The 16,299-nt window shown below is 40.7% G+C and overlaps 1 protein-coding gene across 1 annotated transcript in view; it reads left to right on the top strand.

The window, feature by feature from the left end:
- The window catches only part of dysc (dyschronic), a 550,335-nt gene that overhangs the window by 275,366 nt on the left and 258,670 nt on the right, over positions 1-16,299 (top strand). Inside the window, exons 9-12 of the mRNA XM_065219616.1 lie at positions 7,613-7,748; positions 7,819-8,003; positions 8,100-8,271; positions 8,338-8,454. Of these exons, the coding sequence (XP_065075688.1) occupies positions 7,613-7,748; positions 7,819-8,003; positions 8,100-8,271; positions 8,338-8,454 (610 nt within the window). The remainder of the gene's footprint in view (positions 1-7,612; positions 7,749-7,818; positions 8,004-8,099; positions 8,272-8,337; positions 8,455-16,299) is intronic.

The raw sequence follows: 16,299 nt of genomic DNA, 5'->3' as shown, positions 1-16,299 counted from the left end.
CCCAGTAAAACCTTACTGACTGGATTAGTGTGTAGTGTTGCCATGTGGTACACTGAAAAAATGCAATAGCAGGTTCGTCACCAAAGTTTTCGAGCAGACGGAGCACATCGTTTGTGATACAATGGTGTACTTTGTATGTACGTCGAAGTACTTTAATGCATTTACGCTGTATAGCCTCTCAAACCGTTTACTTTACTTACCCCGCACACTGGGGCAGAGTCTACTTTTGTTGGATAAACATCATAGCGCTCCTAGAGATTTGGTGTCATGTGCAAAGTTGGTCGGGTGAATAAGGAATTTATTTTAACATATGTAGTTTAGTTCAAGATCACGCTGTCCAGATGGTGCTACAGCTAAATTTTTACAGAAACATCCTAGCAAAAAACTTTCTTCGCCAACCCGCATAAACGCAAACCATAACATGACCATTACAACAATGGTTAAAATGGCTTATGATCCCTGCTAAACTTTAACTGACATGGTTAATTAACTTTACATGAACGTTTGAGTGATAAAGTTCATTAATTTAAAAGCTACCAATTCACCATATATTACACATAAAGTTGACCGATTCTACAAAATCACAAATGGACCTTAATAACTACCATAACCATTACCCTTATAGTTCTCAAACCATAAATAAAAAGGTTTTAATATATGTTTTTGAGAAAGTTTGAACGTACTGAGAGGTAAGCACACAGACGTGTGTGTGTGTGTGTGAGAGAGAAAATTTGCGAAAAAAATCTAAGGGCACCGGGGGGATTCGAACCCACAATTCCCATTCATTACACGGGTGCATTGCCAATTATACAACGGTGGACCTACATGGTCTACGGATGTATTTGACTAATGACATTTAATTTTCGAATCCGTTTCCCACCCTAATAGACAATTGTTGTGTATTAGAGAACGCTTGCTTGTCTCATAAACAATTAATTTTACTGCAAAGTCGCTAAACCGTAAATTAAAGGTTCTAATATAGTTCTCTTTTCGAAAATTTATGGGAAAACAAGAATTTTGAATGGTAATGGTTCTTAACAACCAATTATTTCTAAGGTCCAGTTCCAATAATCCATAATATTTAAGTTTAAAACGTTATCACTCAAACGTTCACATAAACTTTCCTTTTAATTTCAGTTAATGCTTAGCAGGGATTATGAGCCATTTTCTACATTTTTAATGTATGGTTAAGTTATGGTTCGCGTTCATGCGGGAAAGTTGTTTGTTTCAGCTTTTTTGGAAACTCTTTCAAAGACGTCAAAATTCCACAGTCTACACGGTTACCGCAAAATACTCAATAATGACTACAAAGTAAGCATTTTCGAGGGAAACTGGGGAGTTATTGACAATAATATTGATGATGTGAATTCAGAAATATTGTCAATCTCGATATATTGAAGTCAATATAGAATGTATTGACAATACGATTATTGTCAATAAAAGTAATCGTGTAGGGTTCACTTATGAAAGAAGTGAAAAATCATTATCGGCATCAAGAATTCACTGAAAAAGAAACGATTTATCTGCCGCTCATGCTCTCCGAAAAAAATAAATCGCTGTTGCTTTTCTCGCGAAAACTGCTGTGAGCGTATAATATTCTCTCGCTTCTCACATTCTCATCTATTTCTCCTAGCAGGTGAAAAATGACGCTTCTCTTCTCAAGTAGGCGAAAATTTCGAACTCTGATGCATAATCATAAGACATAAGTGACTTGAATTATTAATAATTTTTGTTCCTTACATTTGATCGAAAAGTGATCTTGAACAAAGTTGTAGCTGAGGAATTTTTAACAAGCTCAGTTATCATTTTCTAAAGTAAAGAGGCAGTAAACTGGTGAATTTTGAGATCGATATGAACCGAAATTATGCTTTCTCCATAGTAATTCCCATATAAACTTCAAATGGTTTATGCCAAGTCAGTTTCTCACTAAATGAGTTCAAATTTTGGGAGGTTGATTTTCAAATTTTGCATCGGTCTACTGATTATATTCAAGAGCAAAATAAGTTGCAAAGTATTTTAATGTCATTTGATTAAAGAAGAAAATGAACCTCCGTCAATCGGTTTCAATTTGTTTGGATTACGTAGTATGGCGTACAAAGTAGTGTTTTAGTTGAGTTGTGCTGTGAAAATAAATTCATAATTTCGTGTGAAATAGTGGCGTGTGCCACGAAAGGATTATTTCAACGCGTGCCCGTGGTGTTTTTCTAACAGGATAAGTAGAGGAAAGGTTGCCTAGCAACTAGTTTTTGTTTAATTTTGTATTTTCCCCCCGGCGCGCTATTGCTTTTGTATAGTGAGCTGTGGCGGTAAAATTTTATTTTGTGTTCTCCTCCCCTGTATATGTCTGCTGCTAACAGTGTTAGCGTTTAATTTGGTAAAATGGATGTGTGTAATGTATGCGAGCAGTCTATTGCTATGAGTGGGCTCCCAGTTACATGTGTAGGTCCGTGCAATGGAACGTTCCATTTCGCTTGTGCGGCACTCACTAAGACTGCGGCCAGGCTTATAGCAGATAATGCAAATATTCTGTTCAAGTGTGATAGTTGTCTATCAGATCAGAGTTGTGACGAGCAGAATGATCTGATCTCGCGCGTCAAAAGGATAGAGGAAGAGATGAAAAAGGTTTTTCAACTCTCGGACTCGATCACTGGCATGCGAGATCACATTGCTACTCAGGTGGACATCGCGGTTAAAAGCGGGATGGCAGATATTAGAATAAATGTAAATGGTCTTGAAAATTTAATTTGTGAGAAATTGGATAATATGAAAAGTTCATTTTTTAAAATTGATGCGGAAAACCAATTAGCTGTAAAGAATGATCAGTGCAGTTCATCTAGGACGATTCAGTCGGAATCGGACCAAAATACCAGATGCAAAAAACGTAAATTAGTAATTAGTAATAGTGATCATGATGATGATGTTGTTTTTCAAGAAAATGCGAGTTTTGCGGATGTTGTAAAAAGACATAGTCGTGTTAGTTAAAGTAAAACTAATAGTAACAGTAATAGTAAAAGTAACAAACCAGATAATCGTAAGACTCGTCCGGTCATTGTGATTAAACCAAAAGAGTTCAAACAACCTTGCGAAGATACTCGTAAGTTTTTGAAAACTCAGTTGGATCCAAAAACACACAAAATCAGTAATTTTAGGAATGGTAAAGATGGCTCCACTATTGTTGAGTGTGCAACAGGAGCAAACGTAAGTGATATAATAAATGGTATTGAAAGCAATCTGGGTGAAAAATATAGTGCTGTTGTTCCCACTTCGGTGCCAAGATTGAAAATAGTGGGCTACTTAAAAAGTCAAAATGAAGACATCGCTATTAATGATGTAAAAGTAGTGAACATGTTTGAAAATCCACGCTTCACTTATAACAAGTTTAGTGTTGTAATTGAAGTCGATATCGATACTTATAAATGTTTGTTATGTGCGAAAAAAGTAAATGTAGGGTTTGATCGGTGCTCGATAGTTCTCACGATTAATGTGTTGAGATGCTTCAAATGTGGAGAATTTGGGCACAAGAGCATGGATTGCAAAAATTGCGATAGACGCTCTAGGTGCAGCCAACAACACAAAACGTCAGAGTGTACGTCAACTGTATTGAAATGTATTAATTGTTTGAAAATGAATAAAGAACGAAAAATGAACTTGGACGTCAACCATGCCGCATTTAGCTCGGAATGTTTGCTCTATAAAAGACTTTTTGATCAGAAGAAAAGCAGCTTGCGTTTCAATAAATAGCAGCCAAGTTCCAGGAATGTGAATCAATTCGATTTTTTATACTTGAATATTGCGGGGTTGTCAACAAACTACGTAGCATTACGTCAGATTGTTGAGGAAAAACGTCCTCTTTTAGTTTTATTATCTGAAACTCATATTGTAGAAACTGAAGCTTTTGACCAGTATAGTATTCCGGGATATATTGTTGCTGCTTGTTTATCACATTCTAGACACACTGGCGGTGTTGCTATTTATGTCAAAGAATCAGTTCAATTCAACCTTCGTACCAACGAAGTTATTGATGGCAACTGGTTCTTGGGCATTACAGTTGTACGTGGCATGAAGATGGGTAATTATGGTGTTTTGTATCATTCTCCCAGTTCTAGTGACCAGCGTTTTGTTGAAGTTTTAGAGAACTGGTTTGAGACATTCCTTGATTCTAGTAAATTAAATATATTGGCTGGTGATTTTAATATTAATTGGCGTGATAACCATAATTCGAATCATTTGAAGCGTTTAGCTGAGTTTTTTAATTTAAAGCAAACGGTAAATGAGTATACGCGTATTTCTAGGCACAGTAGAACTTTAATTGACCACGTTTATTCCAATTTTGATTCCATTTGTTCAGTTACGGATACTGATTTGAAAATAACCGATCATGAGACTTTAGTGATTAATGTCTTAGACCATGTTAACGATAACGATAATTTTGTAAAATTGAAGTGCTGGAGGAAATATTCGATGCAAGCTGTTTCGAATCTTGTTGAGAGAAGCCTGGATTTTCCATTCGCGGCTGGTAACTTAGATGAACCTACAGCTGTTCTTAATAACGCTTTGAAAACGTGTACCATTCAACTAGTTGAGCAAAAGTTTGTTTCTTTGAAAAACTCGAACAGCTGGTACAATTTGGATATTTTGCATCTTAAACGGAAAAGTGACAAGTGGTACAAAAAGTTTTGTAGATCATATAATGACAATCATTGGACTAGGTACACAATGGCGCGTAATAAGTATTCACAATCGATAAAGAAAATTTGATGTGAATATGTTCAAAGGAAGATTGATCAGCATCAAAACAACAGCAAAGAGTTATGGAAAATTTTGAAATCTTTATTTAAACCTAGTATTTGCAAACCGCGGTCCATAACTTTTAATGGCACATTAGAACAGTCAGAACAAGTAATTGCATCTAAGTTTAATGATTATTTCGTAGACAGTGTTTCATTGATTAATCAATCTATTGAATTGGTCGATGAACATGACGAAATAAAACAGTCAGTTAATAGTAGTTGTAGATTTGAAGTTTTTTACCTAATCACATTAGATGAACTTAGAGTTATTTGTTTTTCATTAGGAAAATCGGCTGGAGTAGATAATGTTAATGCTAGATTTATTCAAGATTGCTTTCATGTCATTGGCCACATCTTGCTGGACCTTATTAATGAATTATTGTAAACTGGACATGTGCCACAAATTTGGAAGGAATCCTTAGTGGTCCCTATTCCAAAAGTTGCTGGAACGATTAAAGCCGAAGAGTTTCGTCCCATCAACATGTTGTACACATTAGAGAAAATTTTAGAACTTGTTGTTAAAGGCCAGCTGTTGGAGTATTTAAATAGTAATAGTTTGTTGATACCAGAACAATCGGGATATCGGGAAGGTCATTCTTGTGAAACTGCATTGAATTTGGTGTTAGCAAAGTGAAAAGACAACTTGGAGCGTAAAGATACGATTGTTGCTGTTTTTTTGGATCTGAAACGCGCTTTTGAAACAATTTCTAGGCCCTTACTGTTAAGTACAATCAAGCGTTTTGGAATTACGAGTACTGCATATAAATGGTTTGAAAGCTATTTGTCTGACAGAACTCAACGGACTGTTTTTAATGATTCTGTTTCCAGTCCCGTGGGGAATACCCTTGGAGTGCCCCAGGGAAGTGTATTAGGGCCCCTGTTATTTATTATGTATATTAATGACTTGCGACGTGTTTTACGATTTTGCGACACATTTTGCAGATGATACTGTGTTATTCATTGCAGCTAAGGATTAAGATCATGCCGTTTTACACTTGAATGAAGATTTGCAGTATCTAAGTAGATGGTTGAAGTGTAAGCAGTTAAAATTGAATACAAGTAAAACTAAATTTATGGAAATTTCGCGGAATCGAGTAAATGAGAACGTCTCTGTTGTAATTGATGATGAGACTATTGATCGCGTTCAGGAGATTAAACATCTTGGCGTGATTATTGATGACAAACTTAAGTGCAACTCTCACATTGACAATGTCATCAAGAAAATTGCCAAGAAGTATGAAATTCTATGTCGATTGAAAAACGATTTAACTATTGCCAGTAAAATACAGCTATACAAATCAATCAACTCTCCTCATGTAGACTTTTGCCCATCCATTTTATTTCTGTCCAATGCAACACAAATATCGAGATTACAGCGCTTGTAGAATAAAATAATACGTTTGATTTTGAGATGTAATAGATTCACTTCCTCAACTTTCATGCTAGACGCCTTACAATGGTTGTCGGTGAAGCAAAGAATTGTATATTTGACTATGGTGTTCATTTTTAAAGAAGTTAACGGTTTGCGGCTTCGATATTTGTGTGATCGAATTGATAGAGGAAGTGACTATCATAGATATAATACTAGAAACGCGGATGAAATAAGAACACCACATTTCTTGACTTGTGCTTCACAGAATTCAATATTTTTTAAAGGAATAAATGTTTTCAATTCGATGCCTAGACACATTAAACGTTCAACAACATTAGCAGAATTTAAGAGACATTGCATTTCACACGTTAAAACTGTCTTTTGAACGGTTATCCAGTGATTTTTTTTATGAATTGACAAATTATGTATCTTGACGAAGTTATTTTTAACGGATTATTTTGTATGGATAGCTCTTTTAACGACTTTTTAATAATTATTGTAGAACTGCAAAAACTATTTTGTTCGCCACGATGGTGATGCTGGATTTTTGATATTTGATTTAATAGTAGTAGTAAAAAAAATAGTATTCAAAGGTTTGAGCCTCGCGCGCGTATTACGGATATAGAGGACTGAATTTAATGTTTGATAAAAAAAATTGCAATTTTGAAGCTTATTTGAAAGATACCTTGAGTTAGTAGTAAGTTTTTTGGCAAATGTTGGGGGTTCGTGAGCATTCCTGACATTGCTGAAAATTATGATAGCATCAGATTGCGGGGTTGCTAATGTAATAGGATGCTTTGTTGATTGTTCATTAACTCTTGATCGCTTGTAACAATTATGAATTTTTTAGGTGGACAAAAAGGCGACTAAGAGGTGGACGCCTGAGCTTTTCCACATTTATATCGCTGTGAAGCAACTGTAAACTCTTATATCTGTAACTGCAACCAGTTCGATTTTGTTTGCCAACCTAGTAAAAATGTCATATATAATTATCTTAAAGATAAATCGTCCAGCTCAAACCTTTGTAGGGGTAAGAGGTGGGACCATCATCATCATATCTGCTAAAATACATTTGGGTAATGCTGTGCACTGTGTCCAAATTCTGCAGCATTCAATTAACACAGTCATCATTGCCAGTTTGTTCCTTATCCGTACTTAAAATTCACCTGCCGATCGGAAGCACGTGAATTTTTTATTCCTAACCAAACGTGTAGTGCACTCATTCAGATCGCCCGGTCCGGTTTGCAGTAATAAAGATAAACCACACATGACCCCACCCCACCGATGGAACCACAATGGCGTAAACATGTATGTACTGGTACCTTTATGGGAAACCGGAAACCCATTTATCTCGGAGTTGCAACTGCAGTGAAGCACAAATTTACGACTGCTAGTATCGTTGCCCTTGCATCTACCGCACTTGAATAACATTTCGTTTCTTTTCCCCCAGTGTTCGAAGAGTTGAACTAGTGATAGAACCCGGCCAATCCCTGGGACTGATGATAAGGGGTGGCGTAGAGTACGGATTAGGAATTTTTATTACCGGCGTCGACAAGGACAGCGTAGCGGATCGGGCTGGACTGATGGTGAGGAATCTCGATTCCCCGAAATCGCTCATCTGTCCCATTCCACAATGTGATTTTTTTTTTTTTGCAGGTCGGCGACCAAATCCTAGAGGTGAATAATCAATCATTCATGGACGTTACCCATGACGAGGCTGTTAGTCAATTCAAGTTCCACAAGCGGATGTCGCTGCTGGTGCGGGACGTCGGGAAAGTGCCACACTCGTGTACCACCGTTGAGCCAGAACCGTGGGATGCCTACAGTCCAACTGGAGTGAGGTACGGGTCACGCCGCCATCGCCAGCAATTGTCACATCTGCTCATTCGACTTTCTTCTTTCTTTCTTTCTTCCTTCTTTTTCGACCTTTTTTCCAGGACCCGCCGAAAATGTCCGGTGTCAGCGATGGTAGAAGAAAAAGCCAGATCCTTATTACCTCGTCATCATTTTGCTAACTTATCATATTATATAGCGGAATATGGTGCTAGAGGAATGACCATAGAGGCCTTTGTATCTGTTTTATTAGAAATGTTAGATACACCCGAGAAGGTAAGGCATGACTTCAAACGAATTCTTCCTTAATTTCCTTACCTTTTTTTATATTTGTTTTTGCAGCATACTTTAGTAACAGAAATAAGAGAGTTAATTTTTCCTGAAGACAGGACGAGATATGACGAACTTGTATATAGGAGAGGGAGAGACGTTTACGGTGATCCACTAGATAGGCATAGGGTAAGTCCGCTGATAATTTTTTAAACTTTAATAAATCAATCCCAAATTGACACATCCGCCCAAGTCAACAGAAACAATCATCGAGCGAGCCCGTATCGTTCGCATCAAGTCGAACATAAATATATCAAAATTAATGAGACGTTATTATACTCGTGGGGGGGAACATAGAGGGGAGAGTGCCGCTCATCCAGACAGACTGGCGTCTCCATAATTTCGATACTGCTTGTTTTTTTTTTTTATTGACTTGTCTGCTCAGCAGAATGTTTGACTTCTCGGTTTCTCACGTCTTACAAAATAAAAAAGGAGAAGAAAACTTTAAAGGAGCAGTTCCACGCTAAATGACGAATCGATATAACTCGACCTTCTCCGATTTACATGAAACTTAGCAAAATTGTGTGTTGTGGGCTTCGATATTTTTGTATCTTGAAATTATTAAAAAAATACCGTACATAGGGGAATTTACGTATTCTCGGCAACCTAAGCAGTGACCAGCTTTCTATAGCTTTTTTCTCTATGGAACGCACACATATGCACTATTGGTTTATTTACAATCTTTTGCTGCCAGCTGCGTGTTAAACAGCTGTGCTTTCATCGGCAACTAGAAATCAGCAGCATTTTGTAGTGCGTGTGTTTCATTTCAAGAAAACCCTGCCAGATTAATTTTTCTCAGTGGTAAAAAATATAATCAAATTGAAGCTGAAAGCCTAAAGAATCGTTTGAATGCATTCAACGAAATGTTTTTTCATAAGAAAATTCAGTGAAATCAGCGTTTCAATTTGGATTGCCGAAAATAGTCATGCCGAAGCCGTCATTTCCCTTATTTTTCCCAGAATTTTGTCTCAGACATCATTTCAATCAGAAGTGACGTTGTAGGGCTACAATTTATTGAAAAATGTCTGTTTCGTCCGAGGGGGACGACTCTATCTACGATGCAAAAAAGATTGTGTTTTGTTGTGGCTAGCTGCGCGCATGCTGAGTAGATAGAAAGAAGATTGATGACGATTCTGAAGATTTCCTGCAAAAAGATGATGAGCGATGCAAGTAGATGCGACAAATGAAAGAAGATTTTTCGAAGATTGATTCGCTATTGTGAGATTTGTTGAGCATCTAAACTTGAGATTTAGATGCGTCGCCCCCCTCGGTTTCGTCCAGTGTTGACCAGGGCCTACGTTGTGAATTCGTTCCGTGGTCCATCGCAGAAGAGTTTTCCAACCCAAGTAACATTGCAAGCTTTATAGAGGTTTTATAGCATTCTATAAGTCTACATGATTGTCTACAGAACCCTAATAAAACCAAAATTGATATTTAGGAACCGTTGAAATGCTGAGGCAAATCCAAAGTGAAAATGAAACTCACAATTTGATGGTCTCCGAGAGTCAGCGTGCCTCTGCGGAGTCTAAATGGTATACTGTGCTTTATTTTTTGGAAACTTTGGCTTTTTATATCATATTCGTACAATTAATTATTTGAATTTAAATGTAATGAGAATTTCTTCTCCGTGTACGAAGGTACAGAAATATATCACTCATTGATTTCAATGTGGGTATTGTTTTGCTGTACACGCTATTTTGAGGCTACTCAGTGACTGGGTAGATCGCACTCATATTTGCCTGCTGTATGGAGTTGTCAAAAATGAGTAAACTGGTTGTGCTTCGATGAATGGAATCTACTTAGATTCTGGGTAAATGGTTCTGATATCATTTTTTTCTAAATTCAAAATAGTGCGCTTTGAAGTTGTGAACAGGCGATTTTTGCGCAGTGAGTCTAAAATTAGTTTTTTGAAGTGAATCACTGAAAATGAAGCAGCTTCGTAATAGCATAAAGGTAACTCTAAGACCAGAAGGTTCCGAAGAAACGTGCTCAACTTTTTGGCTCAGCTCTGGTACGTTAATGGATGTACTTGGGACCGATAGGCTAGTCCAATGTGAGCCAATTTAAAATCGTTAGTTTCCACCGGTTGGTAATAGCTTGGATGGCGAAAGCTATAACCAGCTAGTTGGTGCTGGTATCAACAAATACTTAATTATCATTTCAAAGTTTTTTTGTTTTTTTAAATATTCTTCCTGGACGAAATAATTTATATATCGAAATGGGTAAGGTTTCCTCAGTTGATAAATGTCATCATCTGAGTAGCCGTTACCCAGTTTTCTCCATAGGAACGTTTACTCAAATTTGAGTAACTTCCTTTTTGGCTGGACTGAGGCGTTTTTGACTCAAAAATGAGTAGCCTCAAAATAGCGTGTAGAAGATTTGCCCTTCATTTGACACTCGGCTATTTGACAAAAGGCGTAAACTAAAACACTTCAAAAATGGTGAGCCGCAACAATGTCTAAGACGATATTTTGAAAAAGAAAAAGATCCAAAATGGCCGAATTTGAACAAAAACGAGAATGATTGCCCATTAAAAATCAATTACGCAAAGCTTCATGCACATCGAAGAAGGTCGCTTGAGTCAAAACATTTTTTATTGCTATTTGGCCTGGAACTGCTCAAAGGAAAGACACGCCCGACAACTTCGATAAACACGAGCGCATTCTTTTGAGCTTCTTTGCTTACGTGGAATTCTCGGTGTCTAGCGCACTCGTTTTGAACTTTTTCAAAGTTGATCGAAAAAACCCGAACCGTGGAGAAAAAGTGTTTTGAGTGACATTAGTCACGCAAGAAAGAGTTTCACTTTTTACTTTATTCAAAGCTTGTTAGAGAAGTTGTGGTTGGGACGTTGTTATTCTATGTATCCAGTGGATTACGAATGTTTAAGTAAACTTAGACCAAAATATTGGTTTGGTGGACCTGCGCCTTTTTCTATGACTACTTCTTCTAAACTTGTATTGTGCATTTAGATAAAAAAAATATCTGTTTGTCGCTGATGAATGGACTTCTGACGCCACTGCTTCATCAAAAAATTAACATCAATTTTGAAAACCACATCATGCTATTAATGCTACAGTTGTTGAATCAACTACGCTAATAAAATAACCATAAAAGAGAGCTTAACGAGGTGTTCGGGGTATCATCCAAACCATTTGTGGGATAGTGTACCCATCCGGGATACAGTTCGTTTATGATATTTGTTTATTAGGGTAATTAATACCAGATGCAATAGATGCCTTAACACTCCGAACACGATGCCTCCGGTAAAATACTTAACGTCAAGTTTGCAATATTTGAAAAACCATAGCTTAGTCATTTATTGACGAATTTAAAATCTACAGGGTGTCCGAATATAATCCGTACAACAAAATGGTGTTGAACTGTAGTAATGGTAGTAATATTTATCGAAGAAAATTGTCTCATTTGTTCATTTCAAAATGGCCAACCCATGCACGCCTTCAAACGTTTCCGAAAGTTATCCACGATGGCCGCAAGTTCTTTTTCAGATATTTCTTCCCAAACCTTCAGAAGAGATGCTTTCAAATGTTCCAGTGAGTTATGCGGGGATCTGCAGGCTCTGCTGACTTCAAGATAAACCATACCAAATAGTCCATTGGATTCAAATCCGGTGAATGAAAGTGGAGACCAATTGGAAAAACACTCACATTGCTAGGCAGTCGAAACGGTTTATTAATCCGATCATTTCAATGACTAACAAAATTTTAGAACTATCAAAGAAAGATCTAGGTATGTACACTCGTTTAATAACAGGACGCATTCCATGTAAATATCACTTGAAGCTAATAGGAAAACTTCAAGAGGACATGTTACGATTATGTGACATAGAAAATGAAGACTCTGAACACCTGCTATGCTCTTGTACAGCAATCTTCAATAAGAGGCGTATTTTTCTGGATAAGGGGCTGACAGAACCCTTTGATATTTGGAATTCAGTTCCCAGCCAAGTAGTGCGATTCATTCGAAAGGTAATACCTGACTGGGAAAATACTTAGTTTTAGTTTATTTTAAATGATCTTTATTTTAGTTTAACTTGGACGATTACCATATAAATTTTTTTTTTACTAAGTGATTTAATTGCTTTCTTCATCTTTAGGTATGGGCAAAATTCAAAATTTGTTTTACAGAATTAGTCCTAGACTTAGTACACGGTCGACCACCTTGGTGGGATTGGTTTGTTTTGTTTTTAGAATTTGAAGAGAAACTACTTAATACTACTATTGACAGCTTAAAACTAACCTACTCTACTATATACACTTAACCTACTATGTACAAATTGCTTATTAAAGCATGTTCAGAAAGATTGCATTTTTGAATAAATTTAGTTGTCATATCATCAATTTTGGAATCTACTTTGGGAATTTCTGCCTCTTGATGGAGGTCTGCTATTCTTGTGTCGAATGGACGATCTAGGATCATCCTCAACACTCTATTCTGTGCAACCTGGATTTTGTTCCTGTGGGTCTGAGCGCACGATTCCCACACCGGGGCGGCATAGAAGATCGCGGGGGCTATGATCTGTTTGTAAACAGCCAGTTTGTTTTGCCTTGAGAGGCGGGATCTGCGGCAAATGAGCGGATACAAACACCTAACCAAGGCGGAGCACTTAACTAGGGTTTTCTCTATGTGCGAGCGGAACAGGAGCTTCTCATCGAACAACATCCCGAGATAAGTAACATCAGTGGACCACTCGACCCTTGTACCATCCATTATTACGGTACAGGAGGGAGACGGTTTAAGTTTTGGTGATTGTCTGTGAAGGAACATGATCGCTTGGGTTTTCGAGGCGTTGATTTTGATTTTCCACGTGGTGGCATAATCAGTAAAGGTGTCAAGGCATCGTTGGAGCTTGTTCGTAATTTCACGAGGCATCCTACCCTTGACGGCTATCGCGGTGTCATCTGCAAACAGAAAGAACACGCAACCGTCTCCTAGAGGAGGGATGTCCGACGTGTAGATGCTGTAAAGCAGTGGTCCCAGCAGACTCCCTTGCGGAACACCTGCTGGGATCGGAAATTGTCCCGAAAGGGAACTATTCAACGACACCCTGAACGACCTTTGCTGGAGATAGTTACGGGTGATTTTCACAAGGTATGGTGGAAAGTTGGAGTTACAAAGCTTGTATATAAGTCCGTCGTGCCAGACATTGTCAAACGCCTTTTCGACGTCTAACAAGGCCATGGCTGTGGACTTGGATACAGCTTTGTTACTCCGGATGTTATTCATCACCCGCACTAGCTGATGATTGGTGGAATGCCCCTTACGGAACCCGAACTGTTCCGGAAGAAGAATGTCATGTTCCTCCACAAACTTGTTTAGTCGGCTGAGGATCAATTTTTCGAACAGCTTGCTCAGCGCTGAGAGCAGGCTAATCGGTCTGTAGCTTGACGGTAGTGAAGGGTCTTTCCCAGGTTTGCGGATCGGGATGATTTTTGCCACCATCCAGATGCTTGGAAAGTAGTGTAGCTCCATGCATCTGTTGAGGATGACAGCCAGCAGCGAGTGCACCCTCGCGCTGAGATTTTTCAACTCTAGGTTGAATATTCCGTCAAACCCGGGAGCCTTCATGTTCGTACTGTGTTTCAGCGCTGAGCAAATTTGTTCCTCTGTAATCCGTTCTTCTGGAGGGACGGCACAAGGGGAGGCATCTAACGTCTGGACGCACTGCACAACCTGGTTCTCGAGTGGACTTGGGATTGTAGAGCCAAGCAAATGCGACTGGGCAATGTGCTCCCCAATTGCATTGGCCTTCTCTTCGTTGGTGATAAGCCGTTCGTCATTGACTCTAAGTGGTGGAATGGGCTTGGGGTGAGACTTCAGCACCTTGGCAACCTTCCAGAATGGTCTGGAACGGTCGTCCAGGTTCTGAACGAGCCGCCCGAAACTCTCGTTCCGGATTGAGACCATTCTGGAAGCGATCTGCCGATTCAGATCGACCATTTCGTATTTACGCTGCAGATCCCCAGTCCGCTGAAACTGGCGTCTACGAACATTTCTGAGCCGAATCAAGAGTTTGGTGTGGGAATCAATTGCTTGAAACTTACCCCTCACAGGAACTCGTCGAACGCACTCTTCGTCAGCCACGGATATGGCTTGATGGAGACCCTCCAGGGCCCGGTCGATGTCCTCCACTGTGTCGAGCGGTGGGTTGTCGTCGATGTGGCGGTCGACCACGCGTCGAAACTGGACCCAGTTGACTCGATGGTAGTCCTTCCGCTGGCACGGTGCAGGGGCCACGTTGTAGCCCAGCTCGGTCAGCACCGGTTGGTGGTCCGAACTCAGGTCGTTGACGGCAACCGGCTTGGCTAATCTGGTGTTTGCCAAGAACAGGTCCAGCGTCGATGGGTTGCCCGTCGGTGATGTGAAGGTTGGTTCGTCCGGAAACCAGACGGAATAGAGACCATGCTGGGAATGGTCGAATAGCAGGCGGCCGTTCTGGTTCTGCTGGTAGTTCCGCCAGGCCTCGTGCCGGGCGTTCAGGTCCCCTCCGATTACAAAGCGGGCATTGGTGTGGGTTATGATGGCAAGGTCGTTCTTGAACTGCTGTGCTGTACCATTGCTAACGGTACATTGCCGGGGGCAGTAGGCGGCGATGAACCGGACGTTTCCGGTCGATGTTTCCACCTCAACGCCGACGGCCTCGATGATGGAAGTGCGGTAGTGGGGTAGGGTGCAGTACTTGATGCCTTTCTTGATGATGACCGCGACACCGCCCCCCCTGGAGCTGGTGCGATCAAGCCGGACAATGCTGTGGTCGGGCAGCCAGAAGCTGTCACCGGTCTTGAGGTGGGTCTCGGTGAGAAGGCCCACGTCGATGTCGTGCTTGCGGAGGAAGTCTGCAAGCTCAATGTTTTTCGCCCCTACGGAGTGAGCGTTCCAGTTGGCGATCTTTATGGGTTCACGGTCCATAATTAGCGACGAAGGAGATGATAGCTTGGAGCTGTTGTGTTCTTGTTGCGCAGGTGCGCTTGATGATGATGGCCTGGGCCAACAGTGTGACGATCTCATCCGTTGACAGCGGAGAATCGTCTGTAGCTTCACCGGTTGTACCGGCCAATCCCGGAGCAGGGGGATCCGTCGATGGCCCGGAGGCTTGACCGGGTACTGCAGCGGCAGCCAACTGTTGGTTGAGCGGGAGCGGCGGCAACACTGGAATTGACCGTGATTGGACCGGTGATAACGGAGGAAAGTTCTGCGCGTTGTTTTCTGGAACCTTCTTGCGACCGGGCTGGCTGTTGGACGAGGCCTTCTTCCGGATCTCGGCGTATTCGGCCCGCTTCGGACAGGCCTTACTCGTGGCCTTGTGGGCGGCACCGCAGTTGGCGCATGTGGGAGTGGCTTCCTCGATGCTGTCGCAGTTGTCGATCTTGTGGTTTTTGCCGCATTTGATGCAGCGGCTGGCCATGCGGCAATTCCTGGTGCCGTGCCCGAACAATAGGCAGTTCGAGCACTGAGTGACGCCACGGTGGGTGGGTTTATACCGCTCCCACTTCACTACGATGTGGAACAGTGTGCGTGTCGTCTGGAGATCCTTCACGGTTGTGGAGTTCTTCTCCAGATGGACCAGGTAGAGCTGGTCACGATACTTGATGGCCTTGCTGCGGGTCATCTTGTGGACTTCGACCGGCTTGAGGCCGTTCGCCTTAATCTCGTCCATTAAGGTGGTGGTGTCCATGTCGTGGAGCCCGCGCAGCACCACTTTCAGCGGCTTGGTGGCCTCGATGTCGTGGGAGAAGTACTCCAGCTTCATTCTGTCCAAGAGGGCCTGAACTGCGTTGAAGTGTTTTTCGGCCGGGACCATCAGTTTGTAGCCTTCCGTGCACCGTTGAATGGTGCAGCGAAGGCCCTGCTTAATGTAGAAATCCAGCTGCTCCCATAGCCCGGGAGGGAAGCCCTTCACATAGAAGGGTGGCAACTTAACTTTTTTCGGCACCGTCTCAGGGTCCGACTGCGGCT

Source organism: Ochlerotatus camptorhynchus, unplaced genomic scaffold, assembly GCF_037179485.1.
Source record: "Ochlerotatus camptorhynchus isolate MF236.1 unplaced genomic scaffold, CSIRO-AGI_Acam_v1.1 ptg000107l, whole genome shotgun sequence".
Classification (NCBI taxonomy): domain Eukaryota; kingdom Metazoa; phylum Arthropoda; class Insecta; order Diptera; family Culicidae; genus Ochlerotatus; species Ochlerotatus camptorhynchus.
The sequence above is the reverse complement of the archived record's forward strand: the minus strand, read 5'-3'. Positions and strand labels throughout refer to the sequence as shown.